The following is a 17,027-nucleotide window of genomic DNA, read 5'->3' on the forward strand; positions in this document are numbered from 1 at the left end:
GCAACCGGGTGTTGAGTGATGGGGTTCAGGGACGTCGCGTCATTTGGGGGTCGCCAGCCATCGCACTTGTGATCCCTCAGATCTCCATTGCTACCCCTTAAAAAAAAAGATGTTATTTATATATTTTTTTGTTTTACATTGAAGCTCCTGGGCTGTGGCCAGTGCCGTGTGCGTGTGGATCTTTGTTTCTGAAGTGGCTGGCATTTTTGTTGAGGTCTCTTAAATAAAAAATATATATATTTTTTTTAAACGGGGGGGGGGGGGTGGTTCCACAAGTGAAACTTTAAGCAGTGACCTAAAATAAGAAGGAATAGGAATAAAAAATGTTTTTTTCTGGAACTCTATACAGTAATTGCTAGACTCATTAAAGGGGTGAAAGGTCGTGTTCTATCACTTTACATGATCTTCGGGGTGTGGTCAAATGACATAACTTCATGTGATGTCATCAGATGACGGTCATGTGATGTCACTTCCGCTACCCCTGGCATTTTGGTGAAATGACGTCTCTGATAGGGTCCATGGATTAGTATTGTTCATTGGAAGGCACTGTGGTTAGAACTGTCTATAGAGCGAATTGTGCTAATGTTGGGTAATAACAGAGGCTTTCATGTTCTGGAATGAAATATTTCTTTTAGACCAGGAAAAAGTGAAAAGCAGGAGGACGGCGTAGTGACGGTTGGTCTTGAGTGGTATTTTTTATTGGTGTTAAGCACTTTCATTAACATTTACAAAGTAACCCTAGGAGTGTCTTCTAAATGCGCATATGGAGAGCCAATCTGATTTTAAGGCTGCCATCTTGAGAGGTTTTGTAATGCAAGGAGTAAAAACCCTGTCATGATTTAGGTGCCTATTGGGTTGTAGGGGTGGGGGGGATTTCGGGGTACCGTTGGGGACAGAAATGGCAAAGTTAGACTGCACCCCTTTTGAACTCGGCGTTAAAAAGTGGACACGTTTTTATTTTTGGTATAATGTGGCATCAACGTGTTGCACCCCTGAAGCCCTCTGGGTAATTGCAGGAGTGCAGGTCACCGCAAGAAGACTGGGATCTTCTGGGGTGGATGGAAGTCCTCGGTTTCACCAGTCCACCAGAACTCTTCTTTGCAGAGATAATCACTCCACCTGGAGTTTGGTGTGGCAACACGATTGCCCTGCACAATTCCTCATTCAGTAACCTGGGAAACTTGCAGGCAGGTGGGAGCCATGTGGTGGGTGTCTCCTGGCAAGATATTTTGCGTATAAATGGGGGGGGCTTTCTGTAGCTCAGTGCAGGGAAGAGGGCTGTCATCAACTCTTTGAGAAAGGCGAAAGATAGAATAGTCTTTTATGTAGGATTTCTGGACCGCGTCGGTCGTGGCCCATAGAAGCTCAGCGGAAACTGACGTCCATGTGCGGGTATGGAGAGCGTTTTACTCTACCACGGATGGAAGCCCGGTCAGGTCTTGCCAAACAAGCGTTGCAGCCGCTCCAAAAGTTGTGCCTTTTCCCTCTTCCTAGCCCATAATTACTTTTGGGTGATGCACAAGTGACTAGACTAAAGCTTCAGGGGGAGACGGCTCGCTATTCAAATGTTGAGAGAGGGTCCAACTTCAGGGACTGTTGGGGGGGGGGTCAAACTTAATTGTGTGGGGGTGTTCTCTGACAAATAATGCTTGTGGAACCAGTCAAGATTTTATCAGCAAATTGTGCAATTTAAAGCACAACGGGGCCACTGACACTGCTGCTAAACATAATGGGATTGAACATTTCTATTGGTACTTAGCAGCGTGGTAATACTGTGGTTGGGATGTGGTGTGTGGTTGGCTTCATCAGCTGCTAGTTCATTGTGCATGTCCAGCTAGACATGCACAATGTCTTATTTTTTTCACACCTAGAAACATTTGTTCGCGTCTAGCAACACTTGCGTACAGGCGCGTTATAAATGCCATTATCATATCAGCTGCATTTGATTTAAACTGACATGATTCCTAGTGATTCCATCAACAGCCAAACCATCAACAACCATACCATTGACAAAAATCTCCATTGACAAAAATCTAAAAATAACATCGAATGCATAAAAAAATGAAAACAGATTTTTACTAAACTAAACCCATTAGCATTTCAAAAAATGCATTTGTTTTTTTATTCGATTTTTTTTCCAATGGTATGGTCTAGTAAAATATGAACTCCGATTTAAAAAGTAATTCTTTTTTTAAGTCCCTTTCTTTCTGTGGGCATTCTTGACCAAATGCTGGATGTAGGCCATCTAACTTCTTTACAAAGTCTAGTGGCACTGTTCAGGTGACGCTTCAGTTTTAAAAGTGGCCATAACACTTCCCTTTAATTTCTGAAACTGCCACGATTTCTCTTGTCCCGTCTTACCCTTCCAAGCACTAGCCCGATAGGCAAGTGCTAACATCCCATCACGATTTCAATTGCCAAAAAGTGTGTGCATACGAAATGCGCAGCTAACCATGGAATGCTTTACAGAAGTAATTGCTGGCCATTTATTAACAGACAGCCCAAGGCACCGTTTATCCTCTGCGTCCTGTCCTGCCTACGAGCTCTTTCGGTGAGCGAGTTCAAGTCAACATGACCCATCATTTTCGTTGGGGAGTTGGAGGCTAAAGCCCCATTTGCCCAATAGTCGTTGCACGCCTGACCCACATCTTCAGATAAGGGGCCATGCTTGTGCTACGTCTGATTTGCTTGCACGTCAGACGTGATCAGACGGGCTGTGCCTTTTTGAAGGCATTGCTTTACGCAGACCAGGAGAGAAGTGTGCTTGATGCATATTTATGAACGGATATATGGTGCTGAGGTGGAACAACCATCCTCCTCCCAAGGACTGGATCGGAACGCAAACCCACTGATCCAGAAACCTGCTACAATTACTGCAAATCCTTTTGACCACTGCTGGGGTCCCATCACAGTGACTACCCTATGAAACCAACTCTAATGTGGCAAGACCACACAGACCAAGAAGCAACCCAAACCGTGACTACACTTTCAATCAGCGAAATTGAAATAATGAGGCTCAGATCAAACACTTGGCGACAAAAAATGTAATGAGCATCCTGCCTCCCCTCTGGCACAAAGATGGGGAGCCACCAAATTGGATTACCTTTTGCTCTGATACCCTATTGTTACAACCTTGTTCCATGGCCCCTCTGACCCTTGAAATAATGTGGCCTCCCCTTGTGAAGCTTCTGTCAAACGGAGTAGCACATTCTCTCATTGCCTTCCTCCCCCTTTCCATGAATGCATCCATAAGCCTCTTTTATTTTTATATTTTGTTGGTGTTTTCCTCATTAAAAAGGGTAGATACATCCCCAACCAACCTCCCCTCTCCCCCATAATTTGGCCACAGCAAACCCTTGTCCCATACGTCCTGGTACTCTTTCAAAACACCACTGTACCTTGCAGACATCCCTACTCTGTTTCGTGCTGTGGTTAATTGTCCTCCTAAGATTGGAGATGATATTGTATTTGTGTCCTGTGCTGACGATCTTGTCTTATTCGATCACACACATATTCAGGAATGTTAAGAACTCTGCAACAATTATGGCCATATGCAGGGAAAAAAATAACCTTGCGATAAACATGGAAAAGTCTAAGGCCATGCAGTTTGTTTCTAAGCATACTAAAAGGCCTCAGCAGGAACAATAGAATATGTGGCCAGCTATCCTTACTTGGGTATCAAGATAATTCTTCTGATTATGTAGAAACGATTGCAGCTAAAAGTAGGAGGGCACACTTTTTTATAACTTTGAGAGGCAGATGGCTGGCTACAGTCTTGTCGCATGGGACGCCGGTAAGTGTTGGATGAGGATAAGGCATTTAACAGAGTTCTGCCATAGGTTTCAGTGTTTATTCAGCAAGACTTGGCTAGCCCTGTTGTCGTCTTGGCCTGTAGCCCGTACAGACTGCCCAATTAAGATACCATCAATTGGCGTGCTTTGACAACCTGGCTGTGTCGAAACCAAATGATATGGCTCATCTAAAGATGTAGTTGTTGCCCCTGGTACCCTGTGTTGGACAGGGTGAGTGCGGCTTTTGTTCCTGTGCCCGTCGGACCTTCAAGTGATACTTTAATGATTGTCGCGATCGCTATTGCATATAGACATTTTCCATCCACAACGGTTTTGGGGTCTGCCCTGATGATGAAGGCTGGGCGTCTCTATGAACTGCTTACACCGCTTCGCTGACACTCGAGTTGGCAGCAGTACATGAAGGATGAACTCTGTGATATATTTTGTGATGAAATTGTGTCGTGAGGGGTCAAATCAATGTAAAACCAGGTGACGAGTAGTAGTGGTGCACAACCTGAAAAGTGATGCAAGCTGGGATATATTCACCAGCACTTGGATCCTATTCTGTGAAAATTAACACATCCGAGTACATTGTTTGGATATGAAGTGCGTTAGAGGTATATATGAGTGGTTGAGATTGTGAGTCTGGTGGATGTGCGAGTATGTGTCTTTCTTCGGTTGACCCAGGTCTTGTATTGAATTGATATGTTTACAAATTTTACCCAGTTATATTTTGAAAATTCTCATGTTTGCATTTCATTGGTTTTTGTTTTAGTATTTTGTACATCTTACAATTGAATTCTATGTATTGAGTGCTTTCTTTAAAAACGGTCAACTCACTTTGTCAACATTTGCAATACTCCCGTTAGAATGATCTTCCCCATTTAACTAAATCCTACATGGTTTTCTAGTTATACACATTTACAAATTGTGCCCTGCACTCTTCTGTTTTTGATTGTTGCTACAGTCTTAAAGGCATAGTTGTCCTCTTAAAGTGAGTTTTTGTTCAGCCATTCTATACAGACTTGGACGCCTTGATAGTTGGAGATGTTAACTGATTGAATAGATTTGAAGGTAAATTCTGGAGGAACATTTGAAATCTTCCTGCATCAGGACCAATGGAATTCCTTTGACTTGAGTTGGGGCTTATATTGCTCCATGATCTGCAAAGAGTTGGAGCTAGAGGACTGAAGAACTCTAGCAGAGAGGTATTTGGGGAGAGAGGGTTGGATGTAGCATGGTCCCAGGCCCCAGAAGCCTTGTGGATGAAGCAAAGAGATTTGAATTTGATCCTTGCAACCACCGGGAGCCAGTCCAGAGGTTTTAGGGCTGGAGAGATGCAGTTCCTGGGCTTGAGGCCAAGGATAAGTCTCAGAGACTAGATTAGTTGAAGAGGGCGAAGTGAAGAGCGAGGTAGATTGAGGAAGAGGTTGTTGCAGTAGTCAATCTTTGAGAGAACCAGAGCTCTGGAGACATTGAGTTTCTGGGGGAATGTGAAGAAGAGGTAAAGCTGGTAGTGGGCCTTCTTGGAAAGGTCAGCGATATAAGGCGAGGAAGAGAGAGAGGAGTCTTAGATGACACCCATGTTTTTTTTGCCTCACACAAGGTTGAGGGGAGGGGGGGGCCCAAGGAGGGCGGCCAGAGTGTAAGAGGGAAGAAAGGAATAGGAGTCCCAATGAGAAGGATCTTGGTCTTACTGGCATTAAGACAGAGATTGTTTGCAGTGCACCATGCCTGGATAGCAGTCAGTCGGGAATGAGAGAAGGTGGAAGGGGAGGGAAGCTTAAAGGAGAGCTGAGTGTCATCAGCATAACATTGGAAAGTGGTAATCAAGTGGGCCAGGGGGGCAAGGTAAATATTGTAAAGCCAGGGCTAGAGGATAGAACCCTGAGAGATGCCGCAAGTCCAGTTTGAGTAGAGGAGAGAAAAGGGCCCAGTTGTACTTGAAGCCCGATTTGGCAAGGAAAGAGGTCAACCAGTCCAGTACCTGGTGCATGATGCTAAGGGTATTGGAGTCGCTTTATGAGGATGGAGTAATTGATTGACTGTGTCAAAGGCAGAGGACCGATCTTGGAGGGTAAGGGCGGAAGGGGTGTTAAAGTCTAGGTTTGAGAGCAGGTCCTCACGGGTGTTCAGGCGAGCAGTGTCCGTGCCTCTGGCTGCTCTGAAGCCAGACTGCTGGTCATGGCGGCAGCTGACCGAGTGTGATGGATAAGTTGGGAGATGACCAACTTCTCCAAGAGTTTGCCCAAGAAAGGGGTAGGGGGGGGGGCGAAATGGGGAGGGGGGGTCAGGCAAGGTCTGCATGCAGTCAGGGGAAGATGGGGGGGGGGGGGAGAGAGAACGGGATGACCTGAGTTTTGGTTATGAAATGCGGGGCCAACGCCATGCAGAGGGCCTGAGAAGGAAGAGGAGAGGTGGAGACAGCAGTATGATTGGTAAGTTCTTTACAGATTTAAAAAAGTTCTGCTGTGTTGTTGGAGGCCCCATAGATGTGACATTGGATATGGACCCGTTAAATAGAGTGGATGGAGAGTCGCTAGTGCCTTTGGAGCTGGCGGCAGGCCAGTTAGTCAGGATATTTTGGAAGACAACCCCTTGCGTTCCGCAGCTTTGCACTTGGGTTTCAGGGAGGCTAGTTCGGAATCCTACCAACTATTGCACTTGGGAGCTGGCTTCATGCCGATCCCCATGGCAGGGGCAAGGATGTCAAGAGTGTTGGAGAGGTGAAGGTTAGTTAGTAAGAGCTGAATCAGTGTGGGAATGAATAGTAGGAATGGGGGGGGGGGAGGCAGCAAACGCAGCTACTGACACTCGCTTCATTGGTCGAATGACAGAGAAGGAGACTGGCAGTGCATGCAGAGGCTTAGCCGGGGAGCCTTGGTGCTCCAGAGGAGAGGACAGCATGGTTAGTCCAGGCGAGGGGAGTGCTGAGAGGGTTGGAGAAGATATCCGCACATTCGAAGTGTGTCCGGCTGAGTGTTGGACCTGAGGGAAGTATGGTGAGGGAGAGAGCGAGACGCAGATGTTGCAGAAGAGTAGGGTGGCCTCATCAGGAGGTGAATACTGTCTCCCAGGAAGAGCAGCTTCGAGGCAGAGGTTAGAAGACAGGAGGCAAGGTCGGCCTACTCCGAGAGGAAGGGGGAGATTGGCCCAGGGGGCCTATCGATGGTTCAGAGGGTGAGCGAGAAGGTAGGAGAGATGAAAAGCTTGCAGACAAGACATGCAAAGGAGGGAAAGGATTGATTGAGTTTAATGGTATCAGGGACACAAGACTAGGGCCACTGCACCTTCAGACTGGTCAGACCGGGGCTTGGAGAGGATCTTGTAACCCTCAGGAAGAAGTGTCGAAAGCAGTGATCAAGCTGGCATTGAACCACGTCTCGGTGAGAGCGAAGACGTCATGGTCAAGGTCTTCATGGAGGTGACGGATGTCTGAGGAATGTTTTACCGCAGAGAGATAGTTGAGGGTAGCTAAGTGAAGGTGGTTTCCACCTTTTTTAAAAAAAAGTTTTCTAGGCAGTGTACAGGGGCGGGGGGGGGTACCACCGTCGGAGGGGACAGAGGCCAAAGGGGGGGGACAGCCAGAGGAATGGCAGGAGAAGGGAGGAAGTTGGAAGATGCCTGTTGAGGAGGAGGTCTGGCTGAGAGCCCTGGGCCATGATAGTGCTGTTCTGGTAAATATTAACAATGCACCTAGATGATAGGAAGTATGCCAAGAGAACTTACCATCTGGTACCTCCATTAATGGTAGAGGAGGGAAAAAGGGCAGAGGGTAGTGACCATATGGGGAATCCATTGGTCCATAAAGGGGACAGTAAAAAGGATGTCAGTAATAGTCTGTCTGGAGGAAGCATTTACGTTGGTGTCCGCAATGGGCAATTCAGATTTGGAGACCTGGAGTGCTTTCTTAAATGTTTTCTTTCCAGACTTCGAGAGAGGGGCAGCAAAGGTAATAGAGTAGCAATTAGAATACATAGCAGAGGTAGAGAGCACCATAGTTACAGGGGATGAGGGGTGGAGAGTAGATGCGAGAACTGCGCACTGCACGCGGAGCTCACCAGGTGGCCTAGCAGCAAGTCCAGCGAGGACAACAGGTGAAGCAGTAAAACCAAGTATAATAAGGAATAGGGCCTATGCTGAAAAAGGAGACATTGAGCAAGAACAGTTAGAAATGTGGGGCCGCAGCCACCAGTAAAAGAAGGCATCCCGCAGTGATAATTGAGCTAAGGTAAAAAGGAATCACAATTGAAGTGAAATATTTTACAGAGGAACTTTAATAAATGTTACACTAGATGGATAGACCAAACATTATCACAGGCCAAAGAATGTGGGCACAAGACTCTGATTTAACAAGATGCAGCATTGTGTAGAACTTGCAGATTTAAAGATGCATCTAGATTCGGTTTACAGAAAAAGCACTTGATGCAGCACAATATAGTGCAGTGCAGGTTTCAAAATCGCATCTAGTTTCGGGTATCGGGCAAAGCACACAGAATGCAGCAATTACGGTCAAGTGCAGGTATTGAAATCGCATCTAGATTCTGGCAATACAGACAGGAAAAAATTCTGCAATTTAAATGAGGTTACATAAAATAACCCAACATTCAGAAAATGCAGGATATTTTCGGCATACAGAATAAGAGAGGCCTAAAAATGTATCATGGGAGTGGTGGGATAAAGCGACACGTGGCATTAACAACGGAGCAGGCTGATGGGCAACCGAAGGAGTTGTAAGTCTGGTACCTTTTTGACCATTTTTGGGACAAGAAGTTTAGCGATGCAGCACATGGAGGACCCAGAACAGGGTCAGAAGTCTCAAGATTGTACACGGCGGGAGATGAAGAGACTGCCGACCTCAATGTTTTAAGTTGGCAAGGGTTGCAGGCGGAAGAAGGCATGAGAAGGTGGCAAAACCATGGTGTGTGTAGTAAGGGTCCCATAGGATGCCAGGACAGCCCAAATGCGAACAGTGAGGTGGGGGAAGGAGGGGGGGCTGCAGCGGGTGCCAGATGACCGGCCACAACAAGGGACGCTTGTGAAAAGGTTCTGGAAATGAGATCGAAGAGGTGCATTCTGTTTGGGCAACAAGAATCGAGCTCCCAGCCTCTCCCTGTAACTAAGCTCCCCTCAAGTAACACTGCCTCAATGCCCAAGGGCTGCTGTACGCTATACAAATGTAATAAATATATAAATAAAGCTCTTATTACATTCAGACAGCAGAGTGGTGGGAGCATGCATGAGAAACATATGAAGAAATGGGGGTGAGCAACACCAGGCCCTGCAGCCACAGCCAGACGGGGTCCTTGGTGTCAGCCTTTGTGCTTGGAGCCGGCTATGCCTGCCAGCTACCAGGATTAGCGCAAGTTGTGATTTGCAGCCAATTGGGAGCACGTTGGGGAGGCTCCATGGCAACACTCAGAGGCACTCCTGTGCCGATGATGATGGCGGCGGCCATTTGCAAATGACTTTGAATGCAATTCAGATGGATTAAAACGTAGCCCAAACAATAGCTAACATGGGCTTGGTAGTAGCACGCAGGCAAATGAGCATCACCACACCAAAGCGCAACCAGTTCAATTTCAGACAGCAGATGTAGATCAAAGGCCCACATGAAAAATAAACAGCCTGCATGGGCCTACTTGAAGGAGCTGGAATAAAGCATCCATCCCGCTCCTCCGCGTGATCCAGGGGACAGTGGTGGCAGAGAGCAAGCCAGTGACCAGCCAGCTCCGGATGAGTGCAGGACAGAGTAGATGTGAGGCCAGACAGGGGCCTTAGTTTGGGCCTTTGTGGTGGTGGAGCACAGATATAGTTAGGTGGAGATAGTAACCTTCTGCAGCAGTCCCCAACTGGAACTTTGGATGCCCCTCAATCACCGGTGATGAATCAGCGAAACATGTTATAATGCAGACAGTTGGGTACTGTATACATGTGTAATTTAGATACGTTTGTCAGAGATTATAATACTATCAAGAGTATGGACTTTTGGATCTACTGTCTTAATTCTGATGGCACTTTTCTGCATATTGCCTTTTACTGAATCTGGTAATATGTCTCACAGCTGCTAAAACATGAAAAATGGATTGCAATTGTATATATCTTACCTCAAACTGGACTTAAAATGATTGAATTTTAATGTATCTTGGTAGTTTAACATTATGTATTGGTAGTGCGCATTGACAAGGCCCATAGGCATTAAAGTGCAAGGACATGCATATAGGAACAAAACCGATTAGGACGAGAAGGCAGGGCAAGGGTGGGCAGAGGCAGCTAGCAGAAAAGGAGTGTCTTAAGTACCTGTTCGAATTTCAGAAAGCTGCTACAGGCCCTCGGGTCAGGCGGAAGATCATTCCATAACCTGGGGGCTGTGTGGGCAAAGGAGTTATGTGCAACCATGGTCCGTCTTGCCTTGGGAAAGAGCAGAAGATTTGAGTTGTTTGATCTCGGGACCCTTCTCTCTGGCAGCCGAACCAGTTTCTGAGTGAGATAACTAGGAGCGTTTCTGATACTCACACCTCTCACTGCGTTATTTTGGATGTGCTGGAGTGTTGCCAGTTCCCCTTTTCCAACACCCTGAAGAAGGCTGGAGCAGTAGTCCTTGCTGCCCCAATAATCGCTCTCGTGGTTGCCGCACAGTTGGATCTACTAAGGAACGGGCTAATTTGGCCCAACATTTTCAAATATTAGCCTGTACTAGATACCAGGCCACTGATATACACTTTCATGGAAAGCTCCTGATCCAGTACCACCCCCAGGGTCTTCCCTTTATTGGCTGTCTTTCTGCCCACAAATCCTGTTTGACGAAGGGGATTTGCAGACAGAATGGCACACAAATCCCCATTTTTACACACAAATAATTCCATGAATCAGGGCCTTAATGTCGAAAGCATTGCACCCCACATCGGTTCTATTGGCAAATCTTGCATCTTCAAAGAACACAGGTGCTCGATGATATTTTTATATATAACGCGTTTAATATCCAGAGGTTTCTGACCTAGGGATAGCACCTGTGTTGCTCTGTGTCGTCTTGTTTCCAAGGCGAGTATGTTGCCCCTGAGCTATCCTCCCTGGAAAATGTTAGTTATATTTTTGCCTACTTGAACTACAGAATGCAGAGTTCTTGCTATCACTCTGAAGAGTGGCTGACAAATTGTGGCCACCCAGCCAACTCCCAACCAGCTTTGTTTGGCAGCCGCGTCAAGTTCAGGACTCTTTGCTTAGACTCCGTTCTTGCCCCCTAGATGGTCCAAATCCCCCTTAACACTTCTCATGTCCTTGCTCTCTGTAAAATCCACTTGTTCTCAAAGTAGGTTGCAGAGCTTCATGTGGATGATGAACGCTACCGAGTTGGGACTTGGACTCTTATTGTGCTTTGTGAAAATTGGCGAACTCCCTTAACCTCTATAGAAAGACTCCTAGCAAGATGGACACATGGAAATAAAACGATTCTGCAGAACCCGTCCGCATTTGGAAACCTTGCATATCTGCTGCTGACAACCCTTGCACCTTTGTTTGGTAGATGTTCTGGTAATGTACCCCAAGTAGCAGTGATGCCTGTTTGCAATTGGAAAGATTCTTCTCTTCTTTCAGCCTACCAGTATCTTCACTAGAGCCTGCCTCTATCCTCTCTAATCTTTCTCCTTATTGGATCTCCCGTGACGTCACATATCTAGTGTTCCTCCTACCTTTCTGAACATGCTTAATCCTGAACGGTGGGCAGGCCAAGTCTCTGCGGCTTTATCTCTGCTCTACGCAGCCATGCAACCTTCCAGGTATAGTCCTTGCCTTTTCTCCATTTGCGGCTTCCCTTGCTTCTATTCTCCCATCCTTTAGCCTTTGTTGCCTTTTTGTTGCTGATCATTCTTAAATTGTTTGTTTTTTTGTAATTTTTTTTTTTTCATGCAGTTTCCGGCATCTTTCCAATCTTGAATGTCTGGCTATTTACAGCACATTCCTGCAAAAGTGACTTTTCTTTCCAGCGTCCCATCCTTTTTGCTTGCCCCGCCTCTGCTATCCCATTTCCATCAACTCTACTACAACTTTTTTTTTTACAATGGGAGAGTAAACGTTTTTATTAAACTTTTTTTCTGACATTCTTATTGTTTTTCTCCAACTTTTAGATTTCCACTCTTCAATATAAAAATGTGCCCCCTTCTTTTCGACTGTTCTTGATTGTGCTAAACACCTAAAACAAGCAAAAACAAAATGACACACATGCATCAATTCATATGCAGGCAATTCTAAGTAACTTGGGCCAACATAATCTAGAACTGAGCCTGCACATGGAGCATTTAAAAATACACTGTGCACATCTTTTCACTACGTATCCCTCTAATCTACCAAAATTCTTAATTTACACTTTGATCCTTTTGTTGCCGCAAACGCCTCTCTTCGGTCCATCGTGGTTTTCTGCGTTTTTGGTCTCGGTTCAGTCTTTTGACCTATGATTCAGGCTCACTTACTCTACTCACATTATACCACACCCGGTTGCTTTGGTCCTCTCCTGTTCTTCTTTTCTTTGTGGGGTGCAAGTGTATTCTTGGTCCTATTGCGTTTCCAAAGTTCTGGCATTTTTTTTCCCCATTTACGCCTCCCCTTCTCTCTCCTGAGTGCTCTTTTGAGAAATCTTGCTATAGTCCTTTTTGTCTCTGGCTTTTCTGCATTTTCTTTTTTTTTTTATTTAAAGGTTTTCTAAAGTGCTCCCTCATCAGGGAGCCAACAGGGTGTTGTGTAATGATTTCCAAAAATCTTTAGCAATAATTCCAACAAAAAAATAATGGTGAATAATAATATATTCACAAAGTGTATCATACTGTTGCTCTGGCGTTTTTTATTTTTGTACTTGCACCATACATTTGTTTCATTGATTTATTGTATGTGTTCTGTGAAAGTGCTTGCAAATAAAACGAAGGACATTTTAAATTGAGGGGTTTAGGATTAAGAGCATAGGATAATAAGGTCGCACGTTTTGGATGCTTTGGGTAAGTGACGGCACTGTGCTTTCAACAATTAAGAGTACAATCCACTACGAGGGTAACTGGCAAAAAAAGGATCTTTACATTAAAAACCGATTCAAACCAGGCAATCAAATCTTGCTTAAAGACTCGCACATATTTATACGTTTTGATTTTCCAATAATTTTAATATTCACATTTGTAAAAATGTCAGTGCTATGAGCATCTGTTTTCAAAAGCCAGCGCCTCCACATTAACGGATAAACCGTGTTAACCTGACATGGGGCCCTACTTAATCACCTAGGGGCGACTTTACATATACGACGGAGTCAAATGCAGCAATGCAAGGGGTTCAAATGCATCCGTTGCAAGCCAAAGATTGCGCCTTAATGTGCTTGTTTACAACTGTGACAAGTCCTTTACTCTGAAAAGTAACTATCGTATGTGTTCTCTTGCAGGTGCCTGTGATCTCCCACCCGAAGAAGCAAGTAAGAATTTTTATTAAAAGCGTTTAAAGATCACATACAATGATTAAATAATGAGTATTAGAAAAAATATAGCTGTGGAATCTCAATAGATGTTATGGGAAACTGAAGTGTGAGGGAAGGTCCTCGGATTTGTAAATAAGGTGAGGATTTGGGTGCTAGTAAGTGAAGTCCCGTTGGGAGAGGAAGGTCAGCGAGGCAGGTGTGGTGTGTACAGAAGGGGTAGGGAGGTGCACAGGAGTTCAATGTGAAGATGAGGAAAGCCTGGCTCGGTTGTAGAAGTGGTGAGAAACTGGAACTGTATGGGAGACTAAGAAGTGTGGCAAGAATGATGGTGAGCATGCCGATTAAAATAAGCTATGGGAAACATGAAAAATGACAGGTGGTGTGAAGACAAAGGGAGGGCTGTTGTAAGGTCCACCTAAAATTTGTATTTTCGAATGTCTTTCTTTTTCTGTGTAGCCAACCTACTTATGTAACCCCCTCATTATTACTTTTTTTGGTCACTCTGTGCTGTCTGACCCTCAAAGTTCCTCTAACGGTTCTACTTTTTCAACTTGTCCTGTCCACAGTGGCACCCTAGCTAAGCTCCCCTAGCTAGGCTCCCCTCATACTCCTGACCACAGGAAGCAAAACTGCAGAAGATGTAGTTGTTGTCACCCTTAGGTTGGTTGTCTCACAAGGTCTGCGTTTCCTCCCTATAGCTACGGATCTTTGCTCTTGTGGTTTGCTACACAGGTGCCTTTGTACATCTACCACTACAATAGTTGGAGCACCGGTAGGTCTGGAGTAAAAAAATCAACCATGCACACACTCAAATGTATGGAATGGCTCTTAAAAATCTATGAAGGCCAGTGAACTTGGTTTCACCAACAAGCCCCATAAAAGCGTTTTAAGCCAAAGGCTCTTCGATGCACAAAAGGTAACGTCCACGTTCTCCAACTGAACAAGGTTGCCATTGTTCAGTTATTTGAATTTGGATTCTGACCCTTCTGAATCCACTCCGAAAGCAGAGCAAAGCCTGGCATGATGGGAACTGATGGGGATTCACAACAAAGGTTCAGCAGCACTGCTCTGCCAAGTCTTGAATACGAGACTTTATATAATCGCTCTTAATGAGGGTGTACACAGGAGCACAGGTGGCAATCTCACACATCTCCAAGGGAAGATTCCTAATGGAAGCCGTAGAACCCGCTTCCGTTTGCTGAATTGCACCCTTCGGCCATGCATAAAGTAGTTCTTTAGCCAAATAGTTTCTGAAAGCAGTACACTGCACTCACTATTCAACATACTCCTTTGGGATCGCTGCTACCATTCAGGTTTATCTGAGACCAAACCAAATCTATGAGCAGGTATAAAATTAAATACATTGGGACAAAATGTTTTGTACTTGTAAAATGTTTATAAATGCTTGATAGAGTCTTTAAATGATAAAGAAGCAAATTGCATCTTTAGAAGATCCTTCTAAAGTAAAGATGCCATTCAAATTAACTTGTAGAACCAGTTGTGGAAGTCTGTGCCAATGAAGATATCTAGTACTAAAGAGGGGGACCAGTAGTGTCCCAGACAGTCTTTCATGTACAGCAATAAATTACCAATTTAAAGGGGTTTCCAGCTGGTCTGATCGTTTTTTAAACTGTAACCTGAAGCGTGTAACTCCTCAAACTGGTCAGATGCACACGTTTAGTAATTCCTGTGAAGCATGCATCGGTGCCCCTTGCTGGGGCAGGAGATCTAATAAACTAAGGCTTCTCAGGGAAGGCACCATGGCGATCTGGTGGAGTAGTTCTGACCGTAAGATCTGGTGGGCCATAATTATCTGGAGATCATGCACTTGGATTTTTTTCTCACAGAGAGCAGAGGGCAAGGGGGCATGCAAGAGACTGACACACATTTGCAGCCAGCAGTAGAAGCAGAGTGCGCTTACTTGTACATAGCCCCTTCTATCATATCGAGCTATTTCCCGAAGCCATCAAGGACTACTCCGGCAAGCCAGTTCGCAAATCCTCCCTAGTGTACTTTAATGTTATTTCCCATTCATGGAGGCTCATTGTCTATTGACTCAAGGGGTCTGCCTGGACATTAGCCACACATGCCAGATGCAGTACATGATCGGTGCTCTGATGTTACCAGGTCTATATCCACAGAACTCTATTCGTTCACAAACCAGCCACAATTTGGGCACATAGTTTATGTGGCTGGTGTGATATTTGTCAGTTTCATTGCAGATTTCTCATGCAGTTGTGGCCGAAAACCTTGGCATGCCTGCTTCAGACCATTGATTTATCAGATTCTGACACAAAGCACGGGGCCCCTATACTTTACCCACCATCCATATTCGATGAGTATGTGACCTAAAATGCAGAATAAACCATCTCGGGAGGCAAATTCCCATGTAATAATGGAGGGGTTGGATGCATCCACCATTACCAGCTCAGAAGGTTACTTAATCTTGGAACGAGGATCACCATTGTAGGGTGTCTGGAAGAAACAGTCCTTGCACAATCTCTTTAAGGGTTTATATAATGTAGGCAATCCCTCTTCCTGCGCTTGCCATACTCCAATTGTAGAAATCCAACATGGTTGCAGAGTCTCTTCTAATTAGTCGGAGGCCCTTTCCATTTCAAACTAAGTACAAGAGTGTGAACTTGTTTCACATATCTCACTCGTGTCCCTTGTTAGCTGGAGAAGAGGCGACGCCCAAACCAAATCATGCAGCTATGTACGACTGTGCTCTTGTTGTATCTAAAAAAGAAAATGGCCATAAAATAAACTCCCAAATCCAGTCAATTAGTCAGACTTTCTGATTCAACATCTGCTTTTTAGTGTTGGAAACTGAGCAAAGCCCTCCGTGTCCCTGATCTAAACACCGTCGTGAACACCTGGAAAATAAATGCAAGTCATGGGAATATCTCAATCCTTCCAAAACAGAATGTTCGACCAATGTGGCATTGTCTGAATGTTAGGGAGCAATACTTCGCGAATGAGAGGACATCGTCCCTTGATGTAGAAAACATTGAGACTGAAGTCCTTGTTGCATGTCGGACGCAATCCCCAGAGGATGCACAACCAGCAATTTCCAGTCTTCCACTTGCCTCTCTGCTCCATCTGTGTTATGGGCAACAATTTTTGTTTGCAAATATCACTGTTTTTACACACACATGTTCTGATCTAATGAACGCTTGCCTCTGTTTCTCCAGGTCACAGTCGTATCGTGGGCGGTATCAGTGCTGACGTAGGGGACTGGCCATGGCAGGTTAGCGTGACTTACCTGGGGGTCCATGTCTGTGGAGGGTCTCTTATCAGCAAAACCCGTGTGCTGTCAGCTGCTCACTGCTTCCCAGGGTAAGCATAATGAACAGTATGTCAAGTGTCGCTCTGTTACAATGTTGGCCAAACCATTTTTCAATCACAAACGCTTTGTCTATAGTAATCTGTGGGCTGTTTTCAATTAACAGTGCGAGTGGCCTTAGACCTAGTGACGAAAGGAGGGATCATGCTGCTAAAACTTGTACTGTTCAATACAATTGCAAACTCTTCACTTTCATACTTGCGCTGATTTAAATATTACTCCAGATATTTCAGAAGTAATGATTTTTTTATACAGGTCATGTATTTCTCTTTCATTATAAATTGATTGAACGTTTTCCTCAAAACATGTCAAAGGGATCTTCCAATACGCACGTCTGTGGCAAATTATTTTAATTGGATGCGTTTAATATTCCCACAAATCTGGCAGAGCGACCAAGCATAGCAAGGGAGCCCACACCGACCAATGGAGGTTCAGGGTGGGT

General features: G+C 45.0%; 1 protein-coding gene across 1 annotated transcript in view; it reads left to right on the forward strand.

Annotated features, from left to right (window-relative positions):
• The window catches only part of PRSS8 (serine protease 8), a 101,701-nt gene that overhangs the window by 52,075 nt on the left and 32,599 nt on the right, over nucleotides 1–17,027 (forward strand). Inside the window, exons 2-3 of the mRNA XM_069651896.1 lie at nucleotides 13,207–13,236; nucleotides 16,434–16,578. Coding sequence (XP_069507997.1) covers nucleotides 13,207–13,236; nucleotides 16,434–16,578 — 175 coding nt within the window. The remainder of the gene's footprint in view (nucleotides 1–13,206; nucleotides 13,237–16,433; nucleotides 16,579–17,027) is intronic.

This window comes from Ambystoma mexicanum, chromosome 3p (genome assembly GCF_040938575.1).
Source record: "Ambystoma mexicanum isolate Mex_15411 chromosome 3p, UKY_AmexF1_1, whole genome shotgun sequence".
Lineage (NCBI taxonomy): Eukaryota > Metazoa > Chordata > Amphibia > Caudata > Ambystomatidae > Ambystoma > Ambystoma mexicanum.